We start from the raw sequence: 26,775 nt of genomic DNA, 5'->3' as shown, positions 1-26,775 counted from the left end.
TGCATCTTGAAATATATTCCATCTCACTTCATCTAACATTGGTCATTATTTATTCATGTCATGCACATACTGTATCTGAAATGTGAATGAGTGAGTTATAAAGTACTGCATCATAATGCCTGGTATGCCGTTAATATGATATAGAGGACAGTATTTGCAGTCGAATTTCATTTGAGAAACTTCCGGGGAGTTTAACCCCAATTTATTACGAGTTGTTTTAAAATGAACGATTGTTTACTCTTTTAATTAAAACTTATGGAAGGAATATTTTTTAACACATATCTCAATTGAAAAGGAAATGAACATTTAGTGAAAAACAAATGAAAAAAATGCTCCTGGAAAAATTCCTGGTGGAAAATAAATTAGAACAAAGAGGAATCAGCATTAAGATTTGTATCTGTCTGTAAAACTGCGTACATCTACAGTATACTCGTATATTTGGGTCCTGTCTCAGATTTCTGTTGCTTTGGGTGAGAGTATCTGCTGAATGACTAAAATGTAAATGCAGATGTAGGTTTGTAGACAAGGCACATTGCAAATTCCGAGTGATTTCAAGTGAATTGAAGCTAACTGTCGTGCTCCAGTATTGGATTTTGTAAACATGTTTGGCCTTATTTGAACACCTTGCCTCATTCCTTTGACCAAACACCTTCACTGATTCCTTTGTAATTAATTAACCTCTTGCCTCTTCCCTCCAGCCTGTGTTCTCAGGAGTCCCTACCAGTGACCTACCAGGCCTGCGTCCTGACCAAGGACTGTGAGGTGAGCGACTGGACCGATTGGTCGCCCTGCTCCAAGGACTGCTACGAGCTCAACGGGCCCACGGGCGAACACACACGCACACGCCGGGTACACCTGCTCCCCGTGGGAGGAGGGGCGGAGTGCCCCGAACTGGAGGAGAAGGAACCATGTACCCCTCAGGGAGAAGGGGTACCTCCCTGCATCGTGTAAGTACTCTATCACCCAACGTGGAAAAAAATGTGTGATTTCAATCTCTTATATGGATGTCTATGAACAGTATAGGAATTGTGTTATTTGTATGCTGTACAATGAATTTCCTTATGAGATGATAACTCAATTGTCCAATCCAAAAATGATGCCAACTCACATTGGTACTCTGAAAACCATTGGAACACCTCAAGGTGTCAGCCAATCAAGGATTGCAGATGATCAATTGAACTGCACTTCTACTCTGCAGGCTGGCTGACAGCTACAGTTACTCTCTCTCTAAAGTGCACTATGGGTAAGCTGCCTGTCTGCGCCCCTAAATAGCTTTGCTGTCTAAAAACAATAAACACTTGCAGATAATGCATGGGATACTTATCCAGACAGGGCTGGTGTGTCTCTAACACTAAATGTGTATGTCCAAACACTAAATGGTTTGAGTCTGTGTTAAGTGATTAAGGTCATGTGGCTGGGAACGTTGGCTGGTTGCTGTGATGACTGTAGCTAAACCATCCAACATAACAGCAGTAGTGGTACTAAGAGCACTGGGGATTTAACACTAGGGGGAGGAGCCACAATAACAACCCCACTACTATTGGGCTGTGGCTTGTTTGGTATCTGCTGGCTTATTATTCACAGCCTGAGTGGGAACAAACCACAGACCTGAGTGTGTACAAGCTACAGCCAGAAGGGGGAGAAGGGAGGGGGGGGTAGGCTCATTGTGTGGGGTGATGATGTTAGTGCTGATGAGAGGGGAGAGGGTGGGGGTGACAGTGTGAGGGGAATGTGGAAAGAGATGGAGAGATGGGGAGACGATTGAGTGGTGTGTTAGGTGATGGTGAGGTGGGCATGATGGTGAGGTGGGCATGTAGGGAGAAATAGGAGCGACACAGAGGTGGGAGAGATGGGGGGGGGAGGTAAGAGATGGGTTTGGCTCAGTGTTTGGGGCGATGGTGCCATGCAAGAGAGGGGCATGTGAGGAGAGATGGAGAGGAAACAAACAGAACAAGCATTTGGCTCTTTGCCAGTGATGGAAGAAATTATGAATGGAGTGTGTCTAGGAAAGAGACAGTCGGTCGGTGCAACGTCTAATCTGATCCCCACGCACGCATGCACACACACGCATGCACGCACACACGTGCTGTGATGGCATGCATGTGTGTCCCCTTAAATTACTTCCTCCACCTGAACCTGTACAACGCCATGTGGAACTATACTCCCCTGGTGTGGGGAGAAAGGAATTTCCTCAATCGGCTTTTTACACCTCTAGTCTGCTTGAGTGTTTTGGCCTTCAGTTGCTAGTAAGCTCGTTCTTCATGACAATAATTATTACATTGGGTTGAAAACGAAATTGTTACAGTGAGTTTACATGAAGACATCAGTCAGTCCATATTTTTTGTAAAAGTGTGTACAGTAAGGTTAATATGCGGATCAGGACATAACCAATGTATTTACATCTTGTGAGCTTGATCCCTGGGCTTCTTCCATGGGGTATTTTGTATAGGTTATGTGTATTTTGTATAGGTTATGTGTATTTTGTATAGGTTATGTGTATTTTGTATAGGTTATGTGAAAATGTTTTGCCTTTTTTTGCCCCTGATAATGATGAAAGGAATAAATCAATGTCAACGGACCAATGCTACGTTTCCACCATTTGAAGAAGACCAGGATGAGAGAGAGATGAAGACGTGTGAACCTTCTGGCAGGAGCCCCTGTTCATTCAGTCTTATTGATGGATTCCTCCTTTAGAGTGTCCCCATCTCTGTCAATCCTGGGCCCCCAGACCTAGCTATGGACCGCAACTCCTAGGTGCCTCGTTGTCCCACAACCACACCATGGCAATGGCCAGGGACTAGTAAGAGACACTCCGCTCATGAATATAGAGCCCTTTCATTGGTGGTGACCTCAAATCAATTCCGTTATTGCCACGGAGACCGAGGCAAGGCGGACATTTTGGGACCCTGGGGATGATTTGAACTGAACAACAATACGTAACATTCTCACCAAAGAATTTTAAGGAACACTTCAAGTTATTTTGAAGCAGATCCTAGAGATTTGAATCAAATGCTGAGTGCAAATCTGTCTTAATGGATTGCTTTTTACATTCATGAGAGCGCCAGCTGTTCCGGTAGACTGCGTGATCACACTCTCTGCAGCCAATGTGAGTAAGACTTTTAAACAGGTCAACATTCACAAGGTCGCAGGGCCAGACGGATTACCAGGACGTGTACTGCGAGCATGCGCGGACCAACTGGCAAGTGTCTTCACTGACATTTTCAAACACTCCCTGTCCGAGTCTGTATCACCGACATGTTTTAAGCAGACCAACATAGTCCCTGTGCCCAAGAATACTAAGGTAACCTGCCTAAATTACAACCCGACCCGTAGCACTCACGTCTGTAGCCATGAAGAGCTTTGAAAGGCTGGTCATGGCTCACATTATACCATTATCCCAGAAACCCTAGACCCACTCCAATTTGCATACTGCCCTAACAGATCCACAGATGATGCAATCTCTATTGCACTCCACACTGCCCTTTCCCACCTGGACAAATGGAACACCTATGTGACAATGCTGTTCATTGACTACAGCTCAGCGTTCAACACCACAGTGCTTTCATAGCTCATCACTAAGCTAAGGACCCTGGGACTAAACACCTCCCTCTGCAACTGGATCCTGGACTTCCTGACAGGCAGCCCCAGGTGGTAAAGGTAGGTAACAACACATCTGCCACGCTGATCCTCAACACAGTCCCCTCCTGTACTCCCTGTTCACTCATGTCTGCACGGCCAGGCACGACTCCAACACCATCATTAAGTTTGCCGATGACACAACAGTGGTAGGCCTGATCACCAACAACAATGAGACAGCCAATAGGGAGGAGGTCAGAGACCTGGTGCCAGGACAATAACCTCTCCCTCCTCTCCTTCAAAGTGATCAAGACAAAGGATATGATTATGGACTAGAGGAAAAAGAGGACCGAGCACGCCCCCATTCTCATCAACGGGGCTGTAGTGGAGCAGGTTGAGAGCTTCAAGTTCCTTGGTGTCCACATCACCAACAAACTAACATGGTCCAAGCAGACCAAGTCAGTCGTGAAGAGGGCACGACAAAACCTATTCCCCCTCAGGAGACTGAAAAGATTTGGCATGGGTCAACAGATCCTCAAAAGGTTCTACAGCTGCACCATCGAGAGCATCCTGACAGGTAGCATCCCTGCCTGGTTTGACAACTGCTCGGCCTCCGACCTCAAGGCTCTACAGAGGGTGAGTGCAAACGGCCAAGCTTCCTGCCATCCAGGACCTCTATACCAGGTGGTGTCAGAGGAAGGCCCTAAGAATTGTCAAAGACTCTAGCCACCCTAGTCATAGACTGTTCTCTCTGCTACCGCGCGGCAAGTGGTATCGGAGTGCCAAGTCTAGGTCCAATAGGCTTCTAAACAGCTTCTACCCCAAAGACATGACTCCTGAACATCAAATCAAATGGCCACCCAGACTATTTGCATTGTCCCTCCCCCTCTTTTACACCGCTGCTACTCTCTGTTGTTATCATCTATGCATAGTCACTTTAATAACTCTACCTACATGTACATATTACCTCAACTAACCGGTGCCCACTCACATAGACTCTGTACCGGTACCCCCCTGTGTATAGTCTCGCTATTGCTATTTTACTGCTTCTCTTTAATTACTTGTTACTTTTATTTCTTATTCTTATTCATCTTTTTTTAATAAACTGCATTGTTAGTTAGGGGCTGGTAAGTAAGCATGTCACTGTAAGGTCTACACATGTTGTATTCGGCGCATGTGACTAATAACATTTGATTTGAATTGATTGGATTTGGTATATGATCTGTTCCAGTTTAATGCAGTTGAGTCCTTCCACTGAGGTCCATTGAGGGACATTTAGATCATGATGTTCTCTTTGTGGACATTCAAGATTAATTGTGGATTGTGAGGTACACTGTGAATATACTCTCACCGGCCAATTTAACAGGTTCACCCATCTACCGTAGTACCGTGTCAGACCCCCACCCCCCCAGTGACGTTGATCCATGCTGACGTGAAGGCATCACAAAGTTGTTACAGATTGTACAGTACAGATTGTACAGCCCGTTCTGTGTAGTGGGTTGAGGTCTCGGGACTGTGCAGGCCATTGACTGTCATGTTCCAGAATTTTTTTTCCTGCTCCTCAATTGTTCCGTTCTGCTGCGTTGTGGAGTCCATGCCCCGACGGACTGAGGCTGTTCTGAAGGCAAAAGGGGGTGCAACTCAATATTAGGAAGGTGTTCTTAATGTTTTGTACACCTGGTTCAGGGATTTTTGCTCACCGTTCTTGTGATCATTTTGACCCCTCTGGTGTCCTTTGACAGCTCTTTGGTCTTGGCCATAGTGGAGTTTGGAGTGTGACTGTTTGAGGTTGTGGACAGGTGTCTTTTATACTGATAACAAATTCAAACAGGTGCCATTAATACAGATAACGAGTGGAGGACAGAGGAGCCTCTTAAAGAAGAAGTTACAGGTCTGTGAGAGCCAGAAATCTTGCTTGTTTGTAGGTGACCAAATACTTATTTTCCACCATAATTTGCAAATAAATTCATTAAGAATCCTACAATGTGATTTTCTGGATTTTTTTCTTCTCATTTTGTCTGTCATAGTTGAAGTGTACCTATGATGAAAATTACAGGCCTCTCTCATCTGTTTAAGTGGGAGAACTTGCACAATTGGTGGCTGACTAAATACTTTTTTTGCCCCACTGTATCTACCACTGTACTTAAACTTAGGCTACATTTACAAACCACACCCTTCTTCAACGGCATTCAAACCATTTCAACTATTTATTTGTGCCATTATTATTATTTGTACCATTTTGCATTAGCTGCTCTGTTGTCCGGAGCTTATTTACATAATACATTTGAAACAGTCAATCTAAATGATGCTTAACCCGCTGTGACCTTGTAGGACTTGCAGGCTTTGGTTGTGCATCTTCTCAATCAATCTGCTTCATTCACAACAGGTATAAAACACGGTTAATACTGATGCAGTGTACAATTTATTGCTCTGCTCGCCACTCATACTCACTGACCTCTGTCCATCGTCTTCCTTATAAGGAACAGAATGGGAATGGCTGCATCAGAAATGGCACCCCAATTCCTGTAGTTGCACTGCTTCTGGCCAGAGCCACATAGGAAACTAGTGCACTAGGGAATAGGGTGGCATTTTGGGTGGCAAACTATGACTTCATTTTGTCATAATTGATGATTTAATTCATGTACATATTATTTTCAATCTATGTTATGTAAAAAAATAGAATCAAATCAATCTCCCTTCGTTCTTCCCTGCAGGTACAACTGGAAGACAACAGAGTGGACTGAGTGCAGGGTGGACATGTTGCTAAGCCAACAGGACCGTCGTCGTGGTAACCTAACGGGGCTGTGTGGAGGCGGAGTCCAGAACCGTGAGGTGTACTGTGTCCAGGCAACCAGCGTTGACCCCGCTTCCAGCGCTCTCAAGAGCAAAGAAGGTAACCTGACCAGCATGCAACTGTCCTTTATCCCCAATGTGTAATCTTATCATTTTGATAACTCATCGTGTGTCTATAAAAAGCCCATACCCACTGTGTGTCTTTAGTTCCCTCTCATACTGCTGCCTTGTCCCATTGTACACATCTCTTCCACTTTGTGCAATGGAGACTGAGCACTTTTGCTAAGAATGTGAAATGAGAATATGAACTGTGCTAACGTGCCGTTACGCAATAGCAAGAAATGAAATGGGATACCCTGGGCAGTCAAAATGCACTAACGGTGCAGAGAATAGGGATGGAGTTGAGGAATGTGTTCCCACATTTGGAGGTCTTTGGAGACATTTGGAGGTCTTTGGTAGAAGCAAATATAGTGCATACCCTGTGAAATAAACTCTCAAAAGAAATTGTACCCTGTGTGAGAACAGTTCCTTACACAAGTGCTAGCAATCCCAAATGGCACCCTATTCCCTATTTATTCCCTATTTAGTGAACTACTATATAGGGAATATGGTGCCATTTGGTACACAGACAGAATTCCGCTAACAAATGTCAACGTGGCAGGACAGCATATCCACAAAGTCAGGAGCAGCAGTATTAACTCGCTCCATCCCCTGATAATGCAGTGTCTGTGTTCCCAGATAATGTATTAAAATTGTCCCCACTCCCTTGGTAAAGTTACACACACACGCGCCCACACACACACACCAGGCGGTAATTTATAAACCTTTTTCCCATGACTGCGTGGCCACGCACGACTCCAACTGAATCATCAAGTTTGCTGATGACACAACAGTGGTAGGCCTGATTACCAATAACAATGAGACAGCCTACAGGGAGGAGGTGAGATCCCTGACGGAGTGGAGCCAGGAAAATAACCTCTCCCTCCATGTAAACAAAATCAAAGAGCTGATCGTGGACTACAGGAGACAGCAGAGAGAGCACGCCCCCATCCACATCAACGGGGCCGCAGTGGGGAGCGTCAAAAGCTTCAAGTTCCTAGACGTGCACATCACTGATGATCTGAAATGGTCCTATCACACCGACACCGTGGTGAAGAGGTCACAACAGCGCCTCAGGCGGCTGAAGAAATATGCCTTGGCCCCTAAGATCTTCACAAATTTCTACAGATGCACCATTGAGAGCATTCTGTTAGGCTGCATCAATGCCTGGTACGGCAACTGCACCATCCTCCATCAACTGTACAAAACATTTTTCCATGACATAGACTGACCAGGTAAATCCAGGTGAAAGCTATTATCCCTTATTGATGTCACTTGTTAAATCCACTTGAATCAGTGTAGATGAAGGGGAGGAGATAGGTTAAAGAAGGATGGATTGTGTATGTATGCCATTCAGAGGGTGAATGGGCAAGGGAAAGAGTTAAGTGTCTTTGAACGGGGTATGGTAGTAGGTGCCAGGCGCACTGGTTTGAGTGTCTTTGAACGGGGTATGGTAGTAGGTGCCAGGCGCACTGGTTTGAGTGTCTTTGAACGGGGTATGGTAGTAGGTGCCAGGCGCACTGGTTTGAGTGTCTTTGAACGGGGTATGGTAGTAGGTGCCGGGCGCACTGGTTTGAGTGTCTTTGAACGGGGTATGGTAGTAGGTGCCAGGCGCACTGGTTTGAGTGTCTTTGAACGGGGTATGGTAGTAGGTGCCGGGCGCACTGGTTTGAGGGTCTTTGAACGGGGTATGGTAGTAGGTGCCAGGCGCAATGGTTTGAGTGTCTTTGAACGGGGTATGGTAGTAGGTGCCAGGCGCACTGGTTTGAGTGTCTTTGAACGGGGTATGGTAGTAGGTTCCGGGCGCAATGGTTTAAGTGTCTTTGAACGGGGTATGGTAGTAGGTGCCAGGCGCACTGGTTGAGGGTCTTTGAACGGGGTATGGTAGTAGGTGCCAGGCACACTGGTTTGAGTGTCTTTGAACGGGGTATTGTAGTAGGTGCCAGGCGCACTGGTTTGAGTGTCTTTGAATGGGGTATGGTAGTAGGTGCCAGGCGCACTGGTTTGAGTATGTCAAGAACTGCAACACTGCTGGGTTTTTCACGCTCAACAGTTTCCAATGTGTATCAAGAATGGTCCACCACTCAAAGGACATCCAGCCAACTTGACACATCTGTGGGAAGCATTGGAGTCAACATAGACCAGCATCCCTGTGGAATGCTTTCGACACCTTGTAGAGTCCATGCGCTGATGGATTGAGGCTGTTCTGAGGGCAAAAGGGGGTGCAACTCAATATTAGGAATGTTTTATACACTCACTATATATAGTCATTAAACACTGGACACTTCCTGTTTCTTTTATACTTTTTCCTATGTGTATTCATATACTCTATTCTTCACGTAGCTCATTCTAATGTGTCTACTACTGTACTTTGCATTTTTTGTTACCACGTATTGATATACTGGATTCTTGACATAGTTTACTGTAATATATCTACACACACTGTACATATCATTCCTATTATATCCTTTTGGTGTACATACACATAGATTGCATTAGGATTACTGATAATGTTATTTGGGTTTTTACTTAGATTCATTATGACATTTTTCCATTTTTAGTTTTTCGCTTATTTGTGTACTTTCTTGACATTTACTGCACTGTTAGGATCTAGTACCACAAGCATTTCACTGCACCCACTATAAAATCTGCTAAACATTGAATGCCACCAATACACTTTGTAAAAATGTTACACGGGGTGGAAATACATGGTTTGATCGTTTTGTCACAGTTTTCAACTTGCTGTAGATCTCCATAGAGATCTACAGCGAAACTGTCAGCGAAATTTAGCTGGGGAGGTTTGAGCACTGAGTTCTTACTCGACTTGTGCTCACACCCAAAATCATCTAATCTTTTCCGTCTCTGCACACACACACACACACGCTCTAGCACCCATGTGTGAAGTGGAACGAGATATGAGGGTGTCTTTACTCCATATATCTTCTGGAGCCGGGCTGAATATGTAAATATGAGTGTGTGGGAAGGGAAAGATCAAGGGAGGGAGGGAGAGGAAGGAAACGAGGCAGGGAGGAGAACAATGCAAGGAGCGAGGAGATAGAAGGGAGAGAGAGATGGAATATGAGTGTGGGTATAGTCGGTAGCACTAGTTAGTTAGCGTTTATGGAAGTGAAGGTAGCTGGTAGCAAGTCTTTGTTTATCCAGGGCTGCCTCACTGACTCACAGACAGTCCACCTGGTCAGGGGGCTCAACTGGCCACCGCTCAAAGATATTATTCAAATGATTTCAGCTGGTCTCAGACTGCCAGACAGAGGAGGCACTTTGCTGTCGTGTATTCAGACATCTAAAGAAACATTTTTAACCGCAACTTTAGCAATTTTTCAAATCATGTGAGCGTCCTATATTTGGAAGTGACAGGGTTTGCTAGGTGACACAAGTGATGGTGACAGTTGCAGAGAGGGAGTGGGAGAAGGACAGAAAGAGAGGGAGAGTTGGAGGTAGCAAAGCACAGAAAGCCCACCTGCCGTTACAAATACTTTCTTTCAACCTTTCCTGTCTGCTCTATGGCACAATTACAACTCCCCTGTTCACTTCTGGTATTCACTTCCTCATTATCCAGTCTCCTCTCCTGGTCGCCTTCTCAATCATCTCCCCTGTCTTCAAAACCAAACATTACACACTTAAATCGAATACACAGTTCTGGGTTATTTTTGGGATCTACACAGATTTTCTCTCATCTCGGACAATTTACTGCTGAATCTGTAAAGCATTATTCATAAATCTCCATCTCACTGGCAGTAATTGTGGGTTTCCTTGCGGACACTGACGTCTGGATGGAGAGCTAAAACTTCAGTCTGATTTAAGCTGATGTAATCTTGTTTTTTTGCTTTCAACGATTGTCTTATTCCCTATGCGAAGTGACTGAGGCTGGATAGTTCTGTACGCATGTGCGTGTGGGATTATTAATTTAGGCTTGTCACTTTCAGTCCCATTAACATAGGAAATAAGATTTATTTGGACACCAAACTGACTGTTTCAATCATTCTGGGGATTACAGCTGGCTTCAACAAACCTATGTTATGATTGACAAAATGTTGCTTAAATGAAGTGTGCAAAAGAGGCATTTTTTATTTTTATAAAAATTTTTTTTTTAAATTACCCCTTTTTCTCCCCAATTTCGTGGTATCCAATTGTTGTAGTAGCTACTATCTTGTCTCATCGCTACAACTCCCGTACGGGCTCAGGAGAGACGAAGGTTGAAAGTCATGCGTCCTCCGATACACAACCCAACCAAGCCGCACTGCTTCTTAACACAGCGTGCATCCAACCCGGAAGCCAGCCGCACCAATGCGCGCACCAGCGACTCCTGTGGTGGGCTGGGCGCAGTGTGCGCTAACCAAGGTGGCCAGGTGCACGGTGTTTCCTCCTGCGCATTGGTGTGGCTGGCTTCCGGGTTGGATGCAGGCTGTGTTAAGAAGCAGTGCGGCTTGGTTGGGTTGTGTATCGGAGGACGCATGACTTTCAACCTTCATATCTCCTGAGCCCTCAGGTTTATTAAACTATTCTATGGGGGGTCAGATATGGACAACATGGAAAAGCAGCTGTCTCAATATCTGTCTACTACCAGTTACTGGAGACAGAAAGAGAGGGGGAGGAATGGAGAGCAAGAGGAAGGGAGGGTGCAGGGAGGCACTGAATCTGATGTTACTGTAGTTATTGGCTTTGATGGTCATCAGTTCTAACCAGCTCTGTTCTGTTGGCTCAAATCAATATGGATCTTTATTAGAGGGCCCATAGAGACATTCTGTAGCTAGCAGTACAACGGCTGGTTGTGTGATGTCATCCGGAAGTACAGTTATTGATGCTGATGACAAGGGGTGACAGAGAAAGGAGGAAAGGGGTGAGCCGCAGGTGTCTGTCTGGGCTTGGAGGTCCTATTTTGGCCCCAGGAACCCCTGTGTGGTGTGTGTGTGTGTCTGTGTGTGTGTGTGTGTGTGTGTGTGTGTGTGTGTGTGTGTGTGTGTGTGTGTGTGTGTGTGTGTGTGTGTGTGTGTGTGTGTGTGTGTGTGAGGGAGGGAGGGTAGAGTCTAGACGTGACCATCTGGCAGGAGAGAGAGCGAGAGACCCATGTGGCACCTCAACCAAGGTCACCCAGCACGGAGAAGTTCATTAATCAGCCTTTGCTATTATGGTTACATGTGCGTCTGTGTGTCTGGTGTTAACAATACTGACTGGAAACAATAATGATGCAACATGTTTATTTGTCACGCAACATCATTTGTACATTTGAAATAGGACAAATATTAGCACTCACAAATTGTTATTATTACGCCATTGGCATAGGTAAATCTTCTACAGTGGCGTAGGTAAGTCTTCTACAGTGGCGTAGGTAAGTCTTCTACAGTGGCGTAGGTAAGCCTTCTAAAGTGGTGTAGGTAAGCCTTCTAAAGTGGCGTAGGTAAGCCTTCTAAAGTGGCGTAGGTAAATCTTCTACAGTGGCGTAGGTAAGCCTTCTAAAGTGGCGTAGGTAAATCTTCTACAGTGGCGTAGGTAAATCTTCTACAGTTGCGTAGGTAAGCCTTCTAAAGTGGCGTAGGTAAATCTTCTACAGTGGCGTAGGTAAGCCTTCTGAAGTGGCGTAGGTAAATCTTCTACAGTGGCGTAGGTAAGTCTTCTACAGTGGCGTAGGTAAGTCTTCTACAGTGGCGTAGGTAAGCCTTCTAAAGTGGCTTAGGTAAGCCTTCTAAAGTGGCTTAGGTAAGCCTTCTAAAGTGGCGTAGGTAAGCCTTCTAAAGTGGCGTAGGTAAGCCTTCTAAAGTGGCGTAGGTAAATCTTCTACAGTGGCGTAGGTAAGCCTTCTAAAGTGGCGTAGGTAAATCTTCTACAGTGGCGTAGGTAAATCTTCTACAGTGGCGTAGGTAAGCCTTCTAAAGTGGCGTAGGTAAATCTTCTACAGTGGCGTAGGTAAGCCTTCTAAAGTGGTGTAGGTAAATCTTCTACAGTGGCGTAGGTAAGTCTTCTACAGTGGCGTAGGTAAGTCTTCTACAGTGGCGTAGGTAAGCCTTCTAAAGTGGCTTAGGTAAGCCTTCTAAAGTGGCTTAGGTAAGCCTTCTAAAGTGGTGTAGGTAAGCCTTCTAAAGTGGCGTAGGTAAGCCTTCTAAAGTGGCGTAGGTAAATCTTCTACAGTGGCGTAGGTAAGTCTTCTACAGTGGCGTAGGTAAGCCTTCTAAAGTGGCTTAGGTAAGCCTTCTAAAGTGGCTTAGGTAAGCCTTCTAAAGTGGCGTAGGTAAGCCTTCTAAAGTGGCGTAGGTAAGCCTTCTAAAGTGGCGTAGGTAAGCCTTCTAAAGTGGTGTAGGTAAGTCTTCTAAAGTGGCGTAGGTAAGTCTTCTAAAGTTGCGTAGGTAAATCTTCTACAGTGGCGTAGGTAAGCCTTCTAAAGTGGTGTAGGTAAGTCTTCTAAAGTGGCGTAGGTAAGTCTTCTAAAGTGGTGTAGGTAAGTCTTCTAAAGTGGCGTAGGTAAGCCTTCTACAGTGGCGTAGGTAAGCCTTCTAAAGTGGTGTAGGTAAGTCTTCTAAAGTGGCGTAGGTAAGCCTTCTAAAGTGGCTTAGGTAAGCCTTCTAAAGTGGTGTAGGTAAGTCTTCTAAAGTGGCTTAGGTAAGCCTTCTAAAGTGGTGTAGGTAAGCCTTCTAAAGTGGTGTAGGTAAGCCTTCTAAAGTGGTGTAGGTAAGCCTTCTACAGTGGCGTAGGTAAGTCTTCTAAAGTGGCGTAGGTAAGCCTTCTACAGTGGTGTAGGTAAGCTTTCTACAGTGGCGTAGGTAAGCCTTCTACAGTGGCGTAGGTAAGCCTTCTACAGTGGCGTAGGTAAGTCTTCTACAGTGGCGTAGGTAAGCCTTCTAAAGTGGCGTAGGTAAGTCTTCTAAAGTGGCTTAGGTAAGCCTTCTAAAGTGGCGTAGGTAAGCCTTCTACAGTGGCGTAGGTAAGCCTTCTACAGTGGCGTAGGTAAGCCTTCTACAGTGGCGTAGGTAAGTCTTCTACAGTGGCGTAGGTAAGCCTTCTACAGTGGCGTAGGTAAGTCTTCTAAAGTGGCGTAGGTAAGCATTCTAAAGTGGCGTAGGTAAGCCTTCTACAGTGGCGTAGGTAAGCCTTCTACAGTGGCGTAGGTAAGCTTTCTAAAGTGGCGTAGGTAAGCCTTCTAACGTGGCTTAGGTAAGCCTTCTAAAGTGGCGTAGGTAAGCCTTCTAAACTGGCATAGGTAAGCCTTCTACAGTGGCGTAGGTAAGCCTTCTAAAGTGGCTTAGGTAAGCCTTCTACAGTGGCGTAGGTAAGCCTTCTAAAGTGGTGTAGGTAAGCCTTCTACAGTGGTGTAGGTAAGCCTTCTAAAGTGGCGTAGGTAAGCCTTCTACAGTGGCGTAGGTAAGCCTTCTACAGTGGCGTAGGTAAGCCTTCTAAAGTGGCGTAGGTAAGCCTTCTGAAGTGGCGTAGGTAAGCCTTCTAAAGTTGTGTAGGTAAGCCTTCTAAAGTGCCTTAGGTAAGCCTTCTAAAGTGGCTTAGGTAAGCCTTCTAAAGTGGCATAGGTAAGCCTTCTAAAGTGGCGTAGGTAAGCCTTCTAAAGTGGCGTAGGTAAGCTTTCTACAGTGGCGTAGCTAAGCCTTCTAAAGTGGTGTAGGTAAGCCTTCTAAAGTGGCGTAGGTAAGCATCTAAAGTGGCTTAGGTAAGCCTTCTAAAGTTGTGTAGGTAAGCCTTCTAAAGTGGCGTAGGTAAGCCTTCTAAAGTGGCGTAGGTAAGCCTTCTAAAGTGGCCTAGGTAAGCCTTCTAAAGTGACTTAGGTAAGCCTTCTAAAGTGGCGTAGGTAAGCCTTCTAAAGTAGCGTAGGTAAGCCTTCTAAAGTGGTGTAGGTAAGCCTTCTACAGTGGCGTAGGTAAAACTTCTAAAGTGGCGTAGGTAAGCCTTCTACAGTGGCGTAGGTAAGCTTTCTAAAGTGGCGTAGGTAAGCCTTCTAAAGTGGCTTAGGTAAGCCTTCTAAAGTGGCGTAGGTAAGCCTTCTAAAGTGGCGTAGGTAAGCCTTCTACAGTGGCGTAGATAAGCCTTCTAAAGTGGCGTAGGTAAGCCTTCTAAAGTGGTGTAGGTAAGCCTTCTAAAGTGGTGTAGGTAAGCCTTCTACAGTGGCGTAGGTAAGCCTTCTAAAGTGGTGTAGGTAAGCCTTCTACAGTGGTGTAGGTAAGCCTTCTAAAGTGGCGTAGGTAAGCCTTCTACAGTGGCGTAGGTAAGCCTTCTACAGTGGCGTAGGTAAGCCTTCTAAAGTGGCGTAGGTAAGCCTTCTAAAGTGGCGTAGGTAAGCCTTCTAAAGTTGTGTAGGTAAGCCTTCTAAAGTGGTGTAGGTAACTCTTCTAAAGTGGCTTACGTAAGCCTTCTACAGTGGCGTAGGTAAGCCTTCTAAAGTGGCGTAAGAAGGCCTTCTACAGTGGCGTCGGTAAGCCTTCTACAGTGGCGTAGGTAAGCCTTCTACAGTGGCGTAGGTAAGCCTTCTACAGTGGTGTAGGTAAGCCTTCTAAAGTTGCGTAGGTAAGCCTTCTACAGTGGCGTAGGTAAGCCTTCTACAGTGGCGTAGGTAAGCCTTCTAAAGTGGCGTAGGTAAGCCTTCTAAAGTGGCATAGGTAAGCCTTCTAAAGTGGCGTAGGTAAGCCTTCTAAAGTGGCGTAGGTAAGCTTTCTACAGTGGCGTAGGTAAGCCTTCTAAAGTGGTGTAGGTAAGCCTTCTAAAGTGGCGTAGGTAAGCCTTCTACAGTGGCGTAGGTAAGCCATCTAAAGTGGTGTAGGTAAGCCTTCTAAAGTGGTGTAGGTAAGCCTTCTAAAGTGGCGTAGGTAAGCATCCATTCAATACACTTTAAAGCTTACGTATATGTTGCCTACTCCTCTTAATTGTACCTATTCAGCTAGCATTGCCAGAGTGATTTCATCATTACTAAAATGGATTAGTAAGCTGCGGAGATTGAAAAAAAAATTTAATCACTGTGACAGGCACACACGTACACACACAGACACCCATTTTAACAGACAATATTAAATAGACACACCTTTGGCCAAGTGGACGCAATTTGCATGTGAATGAGTCAGACTCAGGCTTCAGTCACAGCATGGTGATGGAGCGTTGGGAATGATTAATCAGAGCAGCGACCTTGTAGAGGGTCACCTACAGCTCATTGCTTTATCCACCGTGTGTGTGTGTGTGTGTGTGTGTGTGTCATACATTGAGCAGCACTGGGCCGGCCCTGAACCTGATCTGGCTTTTGGGGATAGAGAGAGAAAAAAAGCCTTTGTTGTTTCAAACTAGACTGGATTTAGCAGGATGATGAACAAATGAAAGGCCATACTGTTCGCCAAATGTTTTCATGCATTTGAGATAGCGTGAGGCTTGGAATATTCATTACTATAAACTGCCCTGTGGGGTTTTAGTTGGTATGAGTTTTATTCCTGACTGGTGGAACGATTCAGGATTCATTTTCATCCATTAGCCTGAAGTTTTATCCCACTACCCAGATGGAGAGAGCAAGGATAAAAGTAAAATAGTTTGATCCACAGTGACAGTAATAAAATATAGAACTCAGTGTGTAAAGTATATTAAATGTATGTGGATAGTCTTCAAGGGCATAACACTGTACTACCTAGATTTTCTAACATCAGGGGGGGGTTTCATACTTTCATAAACAGTGACCTATGCCTGGGCTTGCTCCCAACATGACCCAGTAATGCCACAGCTCCTGCTCTGTTCTGACATGTCTCTGTGTATCTATCTGTGTTTTAAGCCTCCAGGCCCGTTGATGATGACCTGTGCCTCAGCCCGCCCCCCAACACCACCCAGCTGTGCCACATCCCCTGTCCCGTGGAGTGTGACCTGTCCTCCTGGAGTGCCTGGGGACCCTGCACCTTCGAGAACTGCCTGGACACAGCTGCCAAGAAAGGTGGGTGGAGCACAGCTCTAATGACAGTTATGCCTACTTTGATCACATAGACGGCCATCTTGAAATGATTGCATTGGAACACCACACACTGGGTGCAACATAGTAATAGCAATAGCTATACCTTTAGTAATGATGAATATGAACACATATTTATTTTGATTACTCCTGACTGTGATACAGCACCCAAGATGATATATCCCTGGTGTTGAGCATCTTTTTCATCTAGACTCAGATTCTAACCCGGTCGATCACATAGGTAGCCATCTTAAAAATGAAACAGGCATTGGTTACACTGTCAATAGCAGGTCTTACTTGTAATTTTGTCCTCAGTCTGTATCCATCCATCAGTCACTTCACCAGTAACAATAAACTGATGACATGATTGGAGAGCTTAAGATATGTTCAGTCTGGTACGTGTATGCAACACTACTCTAGAATCCATCTTTATTTGTGTTGCATTCAGATAAATGTATTGAGTCTCAATATTGATTTTCTTTATCCTCTTGGCAATCCTCTTGGCAATCCTCTTGGCAAGCCGCTGGAACACGACATAAATTGTAGATATAGCGTTGTTCAAAACGGTGGAATGTAGATTAAAAAAACACTGTAGGCGAGAAAGCAATCATTGTTGCATTTTTCAAAAAGGTCTGTTGCAGTTTTATTAGAAAAATATGTTTTTAAAAAGTTGAAAACCTCACAGCTTCTATATAGAGCACCTATGTACTGTATACACTATAAGCAATATGTTGATATTGACAGGAGGTAAAGAGAAGTCAGAGAAAGACAGAGATGTGGAGAGGGGATGCTATAGGGAGGGTGCAGGTGTTTCTACTCCCTTTTTGTTAGACAGCGGGAAGGGGGTGACAGTTGGTGCTATTCCATCAGTAGGGGCTGAAATGCTGGCTGACTCACAAACACACACACACAACACACACACACACACACACACACACACACACACACACACACACACACACACACACACACACACACACACACACAGACGTGCTGGCTGGTTGGCTGGCTGGCTCAGACCTTAATTATCTCTGGTACAGGAACAGAACAGCAGCAGCAGTCCCTCCATCACCTCCACCATGGTGACTAATGCATATTGACTCTATCCTAATGAAGCATCTCAAATGGAAGGGACGCCTAGAAATTGTCTCCCATGTGTCTTAATGATGGATTCACTCTTACCGCACGTCTCTCTCTCGTTTCACTACACGCTCGTCTCGTGTCTCATGTCATACAGTACACACACAAACTTGGCTGGAGTGCGTGTCTGTGTCCGTGCACACTTGCGTGTGTTTGTACACCCTGGCTCTCATTAGTCGAGAGAAGCAGACTCAGGCGATTTTCAGGCACTTGTTTTATCCCTGAGACAACGAGCTCCATGCAGCATCAACATGCCCTGATCTCCCAGGATTCATTCAATCAACGTGTGTGACTCTTTCTGTTGGCTGTCCAAATGGACTGTCTGCACACACACTGTGATTGTATCTATCTACCAGTATTTGATGGATTTTAGAAACATACTGCACAGTTAATGGGAGATGTGTTTTCAAAAAAATGGCTGGTGTCTTAGATACGTTTGTCTCAGCCATGGCCTTTGAGATGTTGTGACGCAGCACTGTAATTATAGCCTACACTTTTTCCATCAGTGTGTTTGTCTGTGCAAAGAGCCCTCAGGCTCTGACAAAGTGGAAAGGCCTCAGTCAATCTGTTCACCTTGCTGTCCTTTACTGTGGTTCGACCGACAGTGGTGATATTAGATCAAATCAAATCAAATTTATTTATATAGCCCTTCTTACATCAGCTGATATCTCAAAGGGCTGTACAGAAACCCTGCCTAAAACCCCAAACAGCAAGCAATGCAGGTGTAGAAGCACGGTGGCTAGGAAAAACTCCCTAGAAAGGCCAAAACCTAGGAAGAAACTGAGAGCGGAACCAGGCTATGAGGGGTGGCCAGTCCTCTTCTGGCTGTGCCGGGTGGAGATTATAACAGAACATGGCCAAGATGTTCAAATGTTCATAAATGACCAGCATGGTCAAATTAAAATTATCACAGTAGTTGTCGAGGGTGCAGCAAGTCAGCACCTCAGGAGTAAATGTCAGTTGGCTTTTCATAGCCGATCATTAAGAGTATCTCTACCGCTCCTGCTGTCTCTAGAGAGTTGAAAACAGCAGGTCTGGGACAGGTAACACGTCCGGTGAACAGGTCAGGGTTCCATAGCCGCAGGCAGAATAGTTGAAACTGGAGCAGCAGCACGGCCAGGTGGACTGGGGACAGCAAGGAGTCATCATACCAGGTAGTCCTGAGGCATGGTCCTAGGGCTCAGGTCCTCTGATAGAGAGAAAGAAAGAGAGAAAGAGAGAGAGAATTAGAGAGAGCATACTTAAATTCACACAGGAAACCGGATAAGACAGGAGAAGTAACTCCAGATATAACAAACTGACCCTAGCCCCCTGACACATAAACTACTGCAGCATAAATACTGGAGGCTGAGACAGGATGGGTCAGGAGACACTGTGGCCCCATCCGATGATACCCCCGGACAGGGCCAAACAGGAAGGATATAACCCCACCTACTTTGCTAAAGCACAGCCCCCACACCAGTAGAGGGATATCTTCAACCACCAACTTACCATCCTGAGACAAGGCCAAGTATAGCCCACAAAGGTCTCCTCCACGGCACAACCCAAGGGGGGGCGCCAACCCAGACAGGAAAATCAGTGACTCAACCCACTCAAGTGACGCACCCATCCTAGGGAAGGCATAAAAGAACACCAGTAAGCCAGTGACTCAGCCCCTGTAATAGGGTTAGAGGCAGAGAATCCTAGTGGAGAGGGGAACCGGTCAGGCAGAGACAGCAAGGGCGGTTCGTTGCTCCAGAGCCTTTCCGTTGACCTTCCCACTCCTGGGCCAGACTACACTCAATCATATGACCCACTGAAGAGATGAGATAAAAGAAAACCTGGCTGGATCCCTATCCTAGCTATTCCCCCCTCTCTAACACCCCCACCCCCACCACCCTTCACCTTTCCTTAACTCTCCACCTTCTTTTCCCACTTTCCCCCACCTGTCCCTGGTAAACTCTCCACCTCAGCCCTGACACTTGACAACACACCTCCATCCTCCAGCCGACACTCCTAATTAAGTAGAGGGTTCAGGAAGGAATAGGAAAGAATCAGAAGAAAGAGAGAGTCAGCCATCGTCCTGCTGGCTCCCCCATGCTCTTTTCTTATCAGGTTGGAGCAGCAGTGGAGATTAGGCCCTGAGGCTGGGTGCAGGCTGACCTCAGGCTGGGCAGGCAGGGGTTGACATAATACAAACACACACGCATGTAGGTGCAGGCACGCACACACACCACGCACACACCACACACACACACACCACACACACACACCTCCCGGCTCCCAGCCATCACCTCTTCCATGTCCTTGATCAGAGACAAGGGAAAGCTCTCGGATTTGGAACAGCAAAAACGATGAATGTATTAATGGATTGCTGCATACATTAGTACATGAGTCACTTTGGGTAAAAGCCTGGCTTAATGAGGAGAGAATAATAATAGTCATTATGGGAAGCTGTTTCTCTAATGTCTGTCATTTTCTGGGGTTTAATGGTCTTGTCGCGTGTCGTGGAAATTTCCTCTATTTACCAAATCATGGGAGCAAACCACAACACAAGTCAGAGCTAGTTATCAAAGTCCATCTTTAATTATATGAGCTCTATCACAACCCTGTGACTCTCAGAGAAATCAATTCAGTGTCTATCCATGAATTCTCTGAGAGCCCCCTTACACATTGCAACTGAGATCCTTTAATAGCAAAGAACACACATAGTCAGACAGCATAGACATAATAAATTGTTCAGCTTTGTCTCCTTACTCAAACCCTAGAACCATAAACCAACCCTCCATATCAACAGGCATATATCAAATTGTCATTTAGATACAACCAATCCTGGATAAACTCACAGAGAGCATAGAATGATTCCAGACAACCCATCCTCCTCTCCCCGATGGGAAAAGTAGGGAGTGACTGGCACACAGACACAGTGGAGCAAAAGATATGTTTACACATGATGACACCTTGACCTCTCCCCTCTCTGCGGCCCATGCAACTTAGTCTTGACATAGAACAGATAACTGCAACCCCACCACAGTATTATACAAAAATAACATTCTGATGAGAAGTAACTTACAAACATATGATGAATATAAAACATCTTACCTATGTTACCAAACAATTCTGATTATTCCCCAACATTCCCCTCTCAAGGGACTCAGTCCCTTCTGAAGAATCAGAATAGTAACATACTCAATATTTAAAAATTCAAATCCCCAAAGTTTACAACCTTTATTCTACAAGACAAACTTGCACATGTTTAATAACACAGAATAATCCATTTGAGGAAAATAAAAACATAACATAAATGCTCTTTAAGTTACATGAGAACCAGTGTCTAAACACAGGCCTCCTCACAACATATAGGACAGACATCCCTCTAAGTCCTCATGCTCAGAAATATACTCAGGAATAGAGGATAGGTCATTGAAATCATTCATATTCCAAATCATAAGTAACAACCCAACTATTTATCAAACCAATATTTAGAATAGCATTCCTCAGTGATTCAAATTTGTCTTATCACTCAAAGTAAAAACCTCAATTTAACACACATCAATATTAGCAGATTTACAGACAGTATAATTATCCCATAATTCTACTATTAACTTTTTTAATCATGATTATAATACAGATCAGTATCTCAATGCATTCTTAATCTAAATTACTACAATTTACATGGTGTAGACCTCTACAATCAATCTGATACCACAAAAGTATAAACAATTTTAATGGCACAGTTTGATTAAACCCCCCTTACACAGGCACGGCATCTTCTGGCATCTTCGTTTTTCTTCAGATAGCTTTACAGTTCAAAGTGGACGGCCCATGATAATGTCCCAATTTCAATGTCTCATCTTTACCACTCATGTCTTGTCCATTCGTCAACCAATATACCAGCATCATAAGAAAATGTTAGAACAGATCTTTCTCCATGATCACTCCAAGTGGACTCATCACAGTATGAGAGAACCATGAAAGAAAAGCAGTTGATAGCTTAGATCTGATACTGTACACCAATTTCTGGCTTGGGTCTTTTCTCTCGGTAGAAGTGGTTTGGAAAGCCTCCTTCAACGCCTTTGTCACTCTTCTTCAGCCAGTTAGAGGGGGTTTTGAGGTACACACACCATTCGGTCCAAATATCTCTTCCATGCATTAAGATACCGTCTGATGTCACTTTTCATGATAACCTCGAAAGAACAGATCAGAACAACAGTTTAGTTCAGTTCAGTTCATTAACTACATGATAAATTATTACTTTTACCAATTATTCTTAACACACATATCTAAACATATTTCACAGATAATATCAAAACATTCTATTGAAACTATTCTTTCAAATTGGTTTATACTCCCCATCTCACTGTCAACTCCATCGTAGAGCCAAGGATCAAGAAATTAGACCTATACCCCTCGGGAATAGAACAAAACAAACACAACAATACAATACACTCAACAATACAATACACTCATTCACATATCACTTAAGTTGTATAACTTCAATTCAAACCCTCAAAAAACTGAATCCTCCCCCATGTTTTACACACATCTCTCCATATGAGAGTAATGTAAAACAAAACTGAAAACAAATGTAAAACAACATTTCAGCTAATCTAATCAAATTAAAATCACTAAACTGGAGAAAAAAAACTCCACAAAGAAAAATGATTTAACACCTATGGTCATAGGAAAATAGACTTAAAGCAGCATACCCTTAGTTAAAAGCAATGCCCTCCACAGTGGTCCAAATTAAAAATATGGCTAAGAAACATATTTACCAATTACACAAATTATTTTGAAAGCAGTATTACAAATGACCATACATTTATTCTCCAAATGGCTTTCCAATGCGGGTGATCAAGCCACAACGGAAAGTCATCAGAAGGTCATAGGTCATACAAAACCCCCCAAAGCAGTGTTTTTCACTATATAAAACAATTTGCAAACAATAATCAACTAGTTCCAAACATTTTCGTATTTCCATGTTCCCAGAACATTCCTTTATCAAAAGAATTTGCGTGTGTAATGAAAAGTTCGAAAATAAAAACTTAAAATCCCATGTGGTGAGTGCCCCTTTCAATGTGGTAGTTTATGGCCTCAATTTCACTCACTCTCCCCAAGAGTATAGTCCCTGGAAACATTCCAGAGAGAGACAGTGAAATATCCATTTTCCCGGAGAAAACACAAAAACACTTAGTATTCATTACACTACATCGATTCAGAAACTCAAACGTGAAACTATAAACCAAACCTAATGATAATTCCACTGTATCTCAAATCATTAATCATAAGTTTTAATCAAATCAATGTATATTGTATGATACAATGTTTAATTAAATTAAATCAACTCCTAAAAAAATTCAGCAACCTAATAATTTCAACCTGTTGATATAAATGTAGTAAAAACCAATCCTGATTTTTTTTAACAAATCTAAAATCCTTCAAAAGTTGGTGCTGTCTCATCATCGTAAAAATAAAAATAAACTTATTTTTTCCCCCCACTGATATCCACAAAAACTCAATACTGTTCAGCACATCCATTAATGATCTTCCTTTAGTCTGTACAGGGTCTGAAGTTCCAATGTATGCAGATGATACAGTGATAAATTCATGCAAATAACAAACTACACAAGAACTCACTACTATAATGATTCAGATGACAAAATTGCTCAGAGACTCATGTTTACATCTCAATAAAATAAAACACAGTCTGCATGTTCCTCAAAAAACAACTACTGATGGAAAAAGCTCCTGGTGGTATCTGATTTTAAGTGCCAAGGCATCATACTTGATTCCAACCTTTCCTTTAAAAAGCAAATAATAAAGGAACTCAAATACCAATATTCAACCTAGCTAATTTCCCAAAACATATGAAATTGTTTTGACTATTGCGGTAACAACACTATAATTAAAATCTATGATACTCCCCCACTTAACATACTAGTTTACTAGTTTGGCCCAAGCTTGCTTTTCAACATTCATACCCATTCAGTCTTCTGTCAACAGGTTCTCATACTATTCAATCCAGCAATCACCTTTAATGACCTGACATTGTTCCACATAATGGAAACATACTATAATGTTAGACTACATGAACTTTCCTGCTCAAATTAACTGGTGTTACTTAAACAATCAAACCAAGAATCAATAACCATCAGAATCTATCCTTACGATGTTTTATGATTCAGACTTTCAGTCTCCAACAAATCTCTGATGCCCACCTAGCGAATCAGCTGCTAGAAATACAGATTTTTTTTCACCTGAACAACGGTCAAAACAATTAGAGTAAGGTTATTGTATATTCAAACTAATAACGCAAATGTTCATTATTCTGCAACAATCTACCTGCCTCCAGCAACTTTCCCTGACAATTAGTAGCCAACATAACAACTAACTCTCTTCCTTATTTTTCCCCCAGTTGGGCAAAAATATAACCCCTCTCATTTCAACGTTTTTTTCCTTACCTCTATCGTAAAATTAAAACCCAACTTTATAACTTCCTCTTCTCTTTGCTCTCCACACTTATGAAATGTATCCTATTTCTTTAAAAATAACACACGCAGCGCCAAAATTATAACATGCGTCAGACAATCTATAAGAATGAAAAACATTTCGGTAACCACTTTCTATTGCCATTCTCTCCCCGCCATTATTCAGAATTTCTTTAACTTAGGTATCTGTCTTCTCTATTGATACAGTAATTTAAATACGACCCAATTCTCAATACATTATTCCAGCAGATCATTTAGTGAACAGACATCGTCTTGCATCAGAATTCGCTTCGTTATTATTTTAAATTGAAATAGTCTATCAATTTAACCTAAACAATCTATTGAAAACATTCAATTTATCTCTTATACAAACACTAGCGAACATAACTTTCCAGGCAAAACATACAAATAGATTATTTACAATCAAAAACTCTGAATTCATTTAGCGCATTGAATGGGAACGGAACTCGGCCCTCCCGCGTTGCAGGCGAGAATTCTACCACTGAACCACTATTGTGAAAAACTAAGATTCTCCGCATATAAACCCAATTTCTAAGTAAAATCTAAACACGTCTATCGGTAATTCCCAGAAGAATAATAGCTCAATTTTCATAGTACAAACGTTACTCCAGCTATGATTCTCATACTCCAGCTATGATTCTCAAATTCCAAATGAATATATTAGCAATCAAAGAATAAAATCGACAGTTAATGACTAGGAAACAGATATTGCGCCTTTTAATAAAAATAGATTATGTTTACTTATGCAACGTCTTTCAATTACTTTACTACAGCACATTAATCACGCAATGATAATTAGTTTGATGGAAAACCTTAGGCTTTGTACGACATTATAAATTACATCGAGAATCCCTCGAATTCTCTTTAACTTTATGGAAAACAGTTTATTCAAATAAATCCCGCAACTTCTCTCATACTGGGAAGAAAAATTATAACATGTTCAGACCTTAAGAGCAGTTAAATTTCAAATGTTTCACCCAGACGGAGATAATCCAATATGCGTTTTATAGTTACATCGTTAGGGTAAAGATAACCAAAAGTGGACACACTCTAATCAGTTTCTAGAGCTCAATTTCCCAGATTTTGTAGATTATTTTAATAGTGCTTAAAAACTTCATCTTTATCAAATGATCCATTTAAGATATCAACTCAAAACCTACGTACGTCTATACGAATGGGTGGTTTAAATTGTATCTAATCATTCTCAGCATTACTTTATCAAATCTCTAGTAATTGATTATACACACATAAAATTTATCATAATTTCAAATAATTCACAGAATCCATATAAAATGTAAGAAATCTTAGGTACTCACACAGAACTTTCAGGATCATCCACACAGGATTGGTCAGATGTTCACACAGAACTTTCAGGATCATCCACACAGAATTGGTCAGATGTTCACATAGAACTGGTCAGACACAGAACATCAGAAAAAAGGTTTGCCCACACAGAGTCAACCCTACCACACAGAACGGTCCGACAACTATTACCTAGTGATCCCAAAACAAAATACTCACACAAAGTAACCCAGGGCATACCTGGCTAGCACATTTAAAATAATTGGAATTCACCACATCTGAGGGTCACTTAGACAAATCACACAGACGCACAGAATGAGGTCCTTCTTCCAATAGGGCTTCACCAAGTGCCGTGTTTCACCTAGAACACACAGTCCCCCTGGCCTCTCACCCCGACAGACCGCACCAAATCCCCACTGTGATCAATTCAGTGTCAGGAGGGCTCTTGGTCACTGGCAACCGGACAGCGCAGAGTATCTTTTGAGTCCACAAAACACCCAGATTACTCTCCTCTGACTCGGCCCTGCTTACGCCGCCAAGGTGCCTTCCTTACAAAGGAAATCACGTTCAGAGTATACGTAACAGGCATAATTAAAAAACTCGACTTCAAATCTGTGTGTGGTTCGCTCACCTTTTTCTTTAAAAAATACGAAGTTCGAGATGTGGTATCCACTCGGCTCGCTTCCTCTTAGATCAAAGGTTGGTCCATCTGCTTCGTTCCCGAAGTGTGGTTCTCCCTGAGATCCCAAGTTTAGGGGATCCCTCGTGCACAATTTATTTACCTAGATCGTAGGAACGGTCACCGAGTGAAGATTCACATCCCCTCCTCGTCGCCAAATGTCGTGGAAATTTCCTCTATTTACCAAACCATGGGAGCAAACCATAACACAAGTCAGAGCTAGTTATCAAAGTCCATCTTTAATTATATGAGCTCTATCACAACCCTGTGACTCTCAGAGAAATCAATTCAGTGTCTATCCATGAATTCTCTGAGAGCCCCCTTACACATTGCAACTGAGATCCTTTAATAGCAAAGAACACACATAGTCAGACAGCATAGACATAATAAATCGTTCAGCTTTGTCTCCTTACTCAAACCCCAGAACCATAAACCAATCCTCCATATCAACAGGCATATATCAAATTGTCATTTAGATACAACCAATCCTGGATAAACTCACAGAGAGCATAGAATGATTCCAGACAACCCATCCTCCTCTCCCCGATGGGAAAAGTAGGGAGTGACTGGCACACAGACACAGTGGAGCAAAAGATATGTTTACACATGATGATACCTTGACCTCTCCCCTCTCTGCGGCCCATGCAACTTAGTCTTGACATAGAACAGATAACTGCAACCCCGCCACAGTATTATACAAAAATAACATTCTGATGAGAAGTAACTTACAAACATATGATGAATATAAAACATCTTACCTATGTTAC

At 43.2% G+C, this 26,775-nt stretch overlaps 1 protein-coding gene across 1 annotated transcript in view; it reads left to right on the top strand.

Annotated features, from left to right (window-relative positions):
• LOC115128799 (thrombospondin type-1 domain-containing protein 7A-like) overlaps positions 1–26,775 on the top strand; it is a 171,131-nt gene that overhangs the window by 79,716 nt on the left and 64,640 nt on the right. The window contains exons 3-5 of the mRNA XM_065017826.1: positions 699–947; positions 6,291–6,469; positions 16,229–16,384. Coding sequence (XP_064873898.1) covers positions 699–947; positions 6,291–6,469; positions 16,229–16,384 — 584 coding nt within the window. The remainder of the gene's footprint in view (positions 1–698; positions 948–6,290; positions 6,470–16,228; positions 16,385–26,775) is intronic.

Source organism: Oncorhynchus nerka, linkage group LG4 (genome assembly GCF_034236695.1).
Source record: "Oncorhynchus nerka isolate Pitt River linkage group LG4, Oner_Uvic_2.0, whole genome shotgun sequence".
In the NCBI taxonomy this organism is placed as follows: domain Eukaryota; kingdom Metazoa; phylum Chordata; class Actinopteri; order Salmoniformes; family Salmonidae; genus Oncorhynchus; species Oncorhynchus nerka.
Note: the sequence above shows the minus strand (reverse complement) of the source record. Positions and strands in the feature narration are given on the sequence as shown.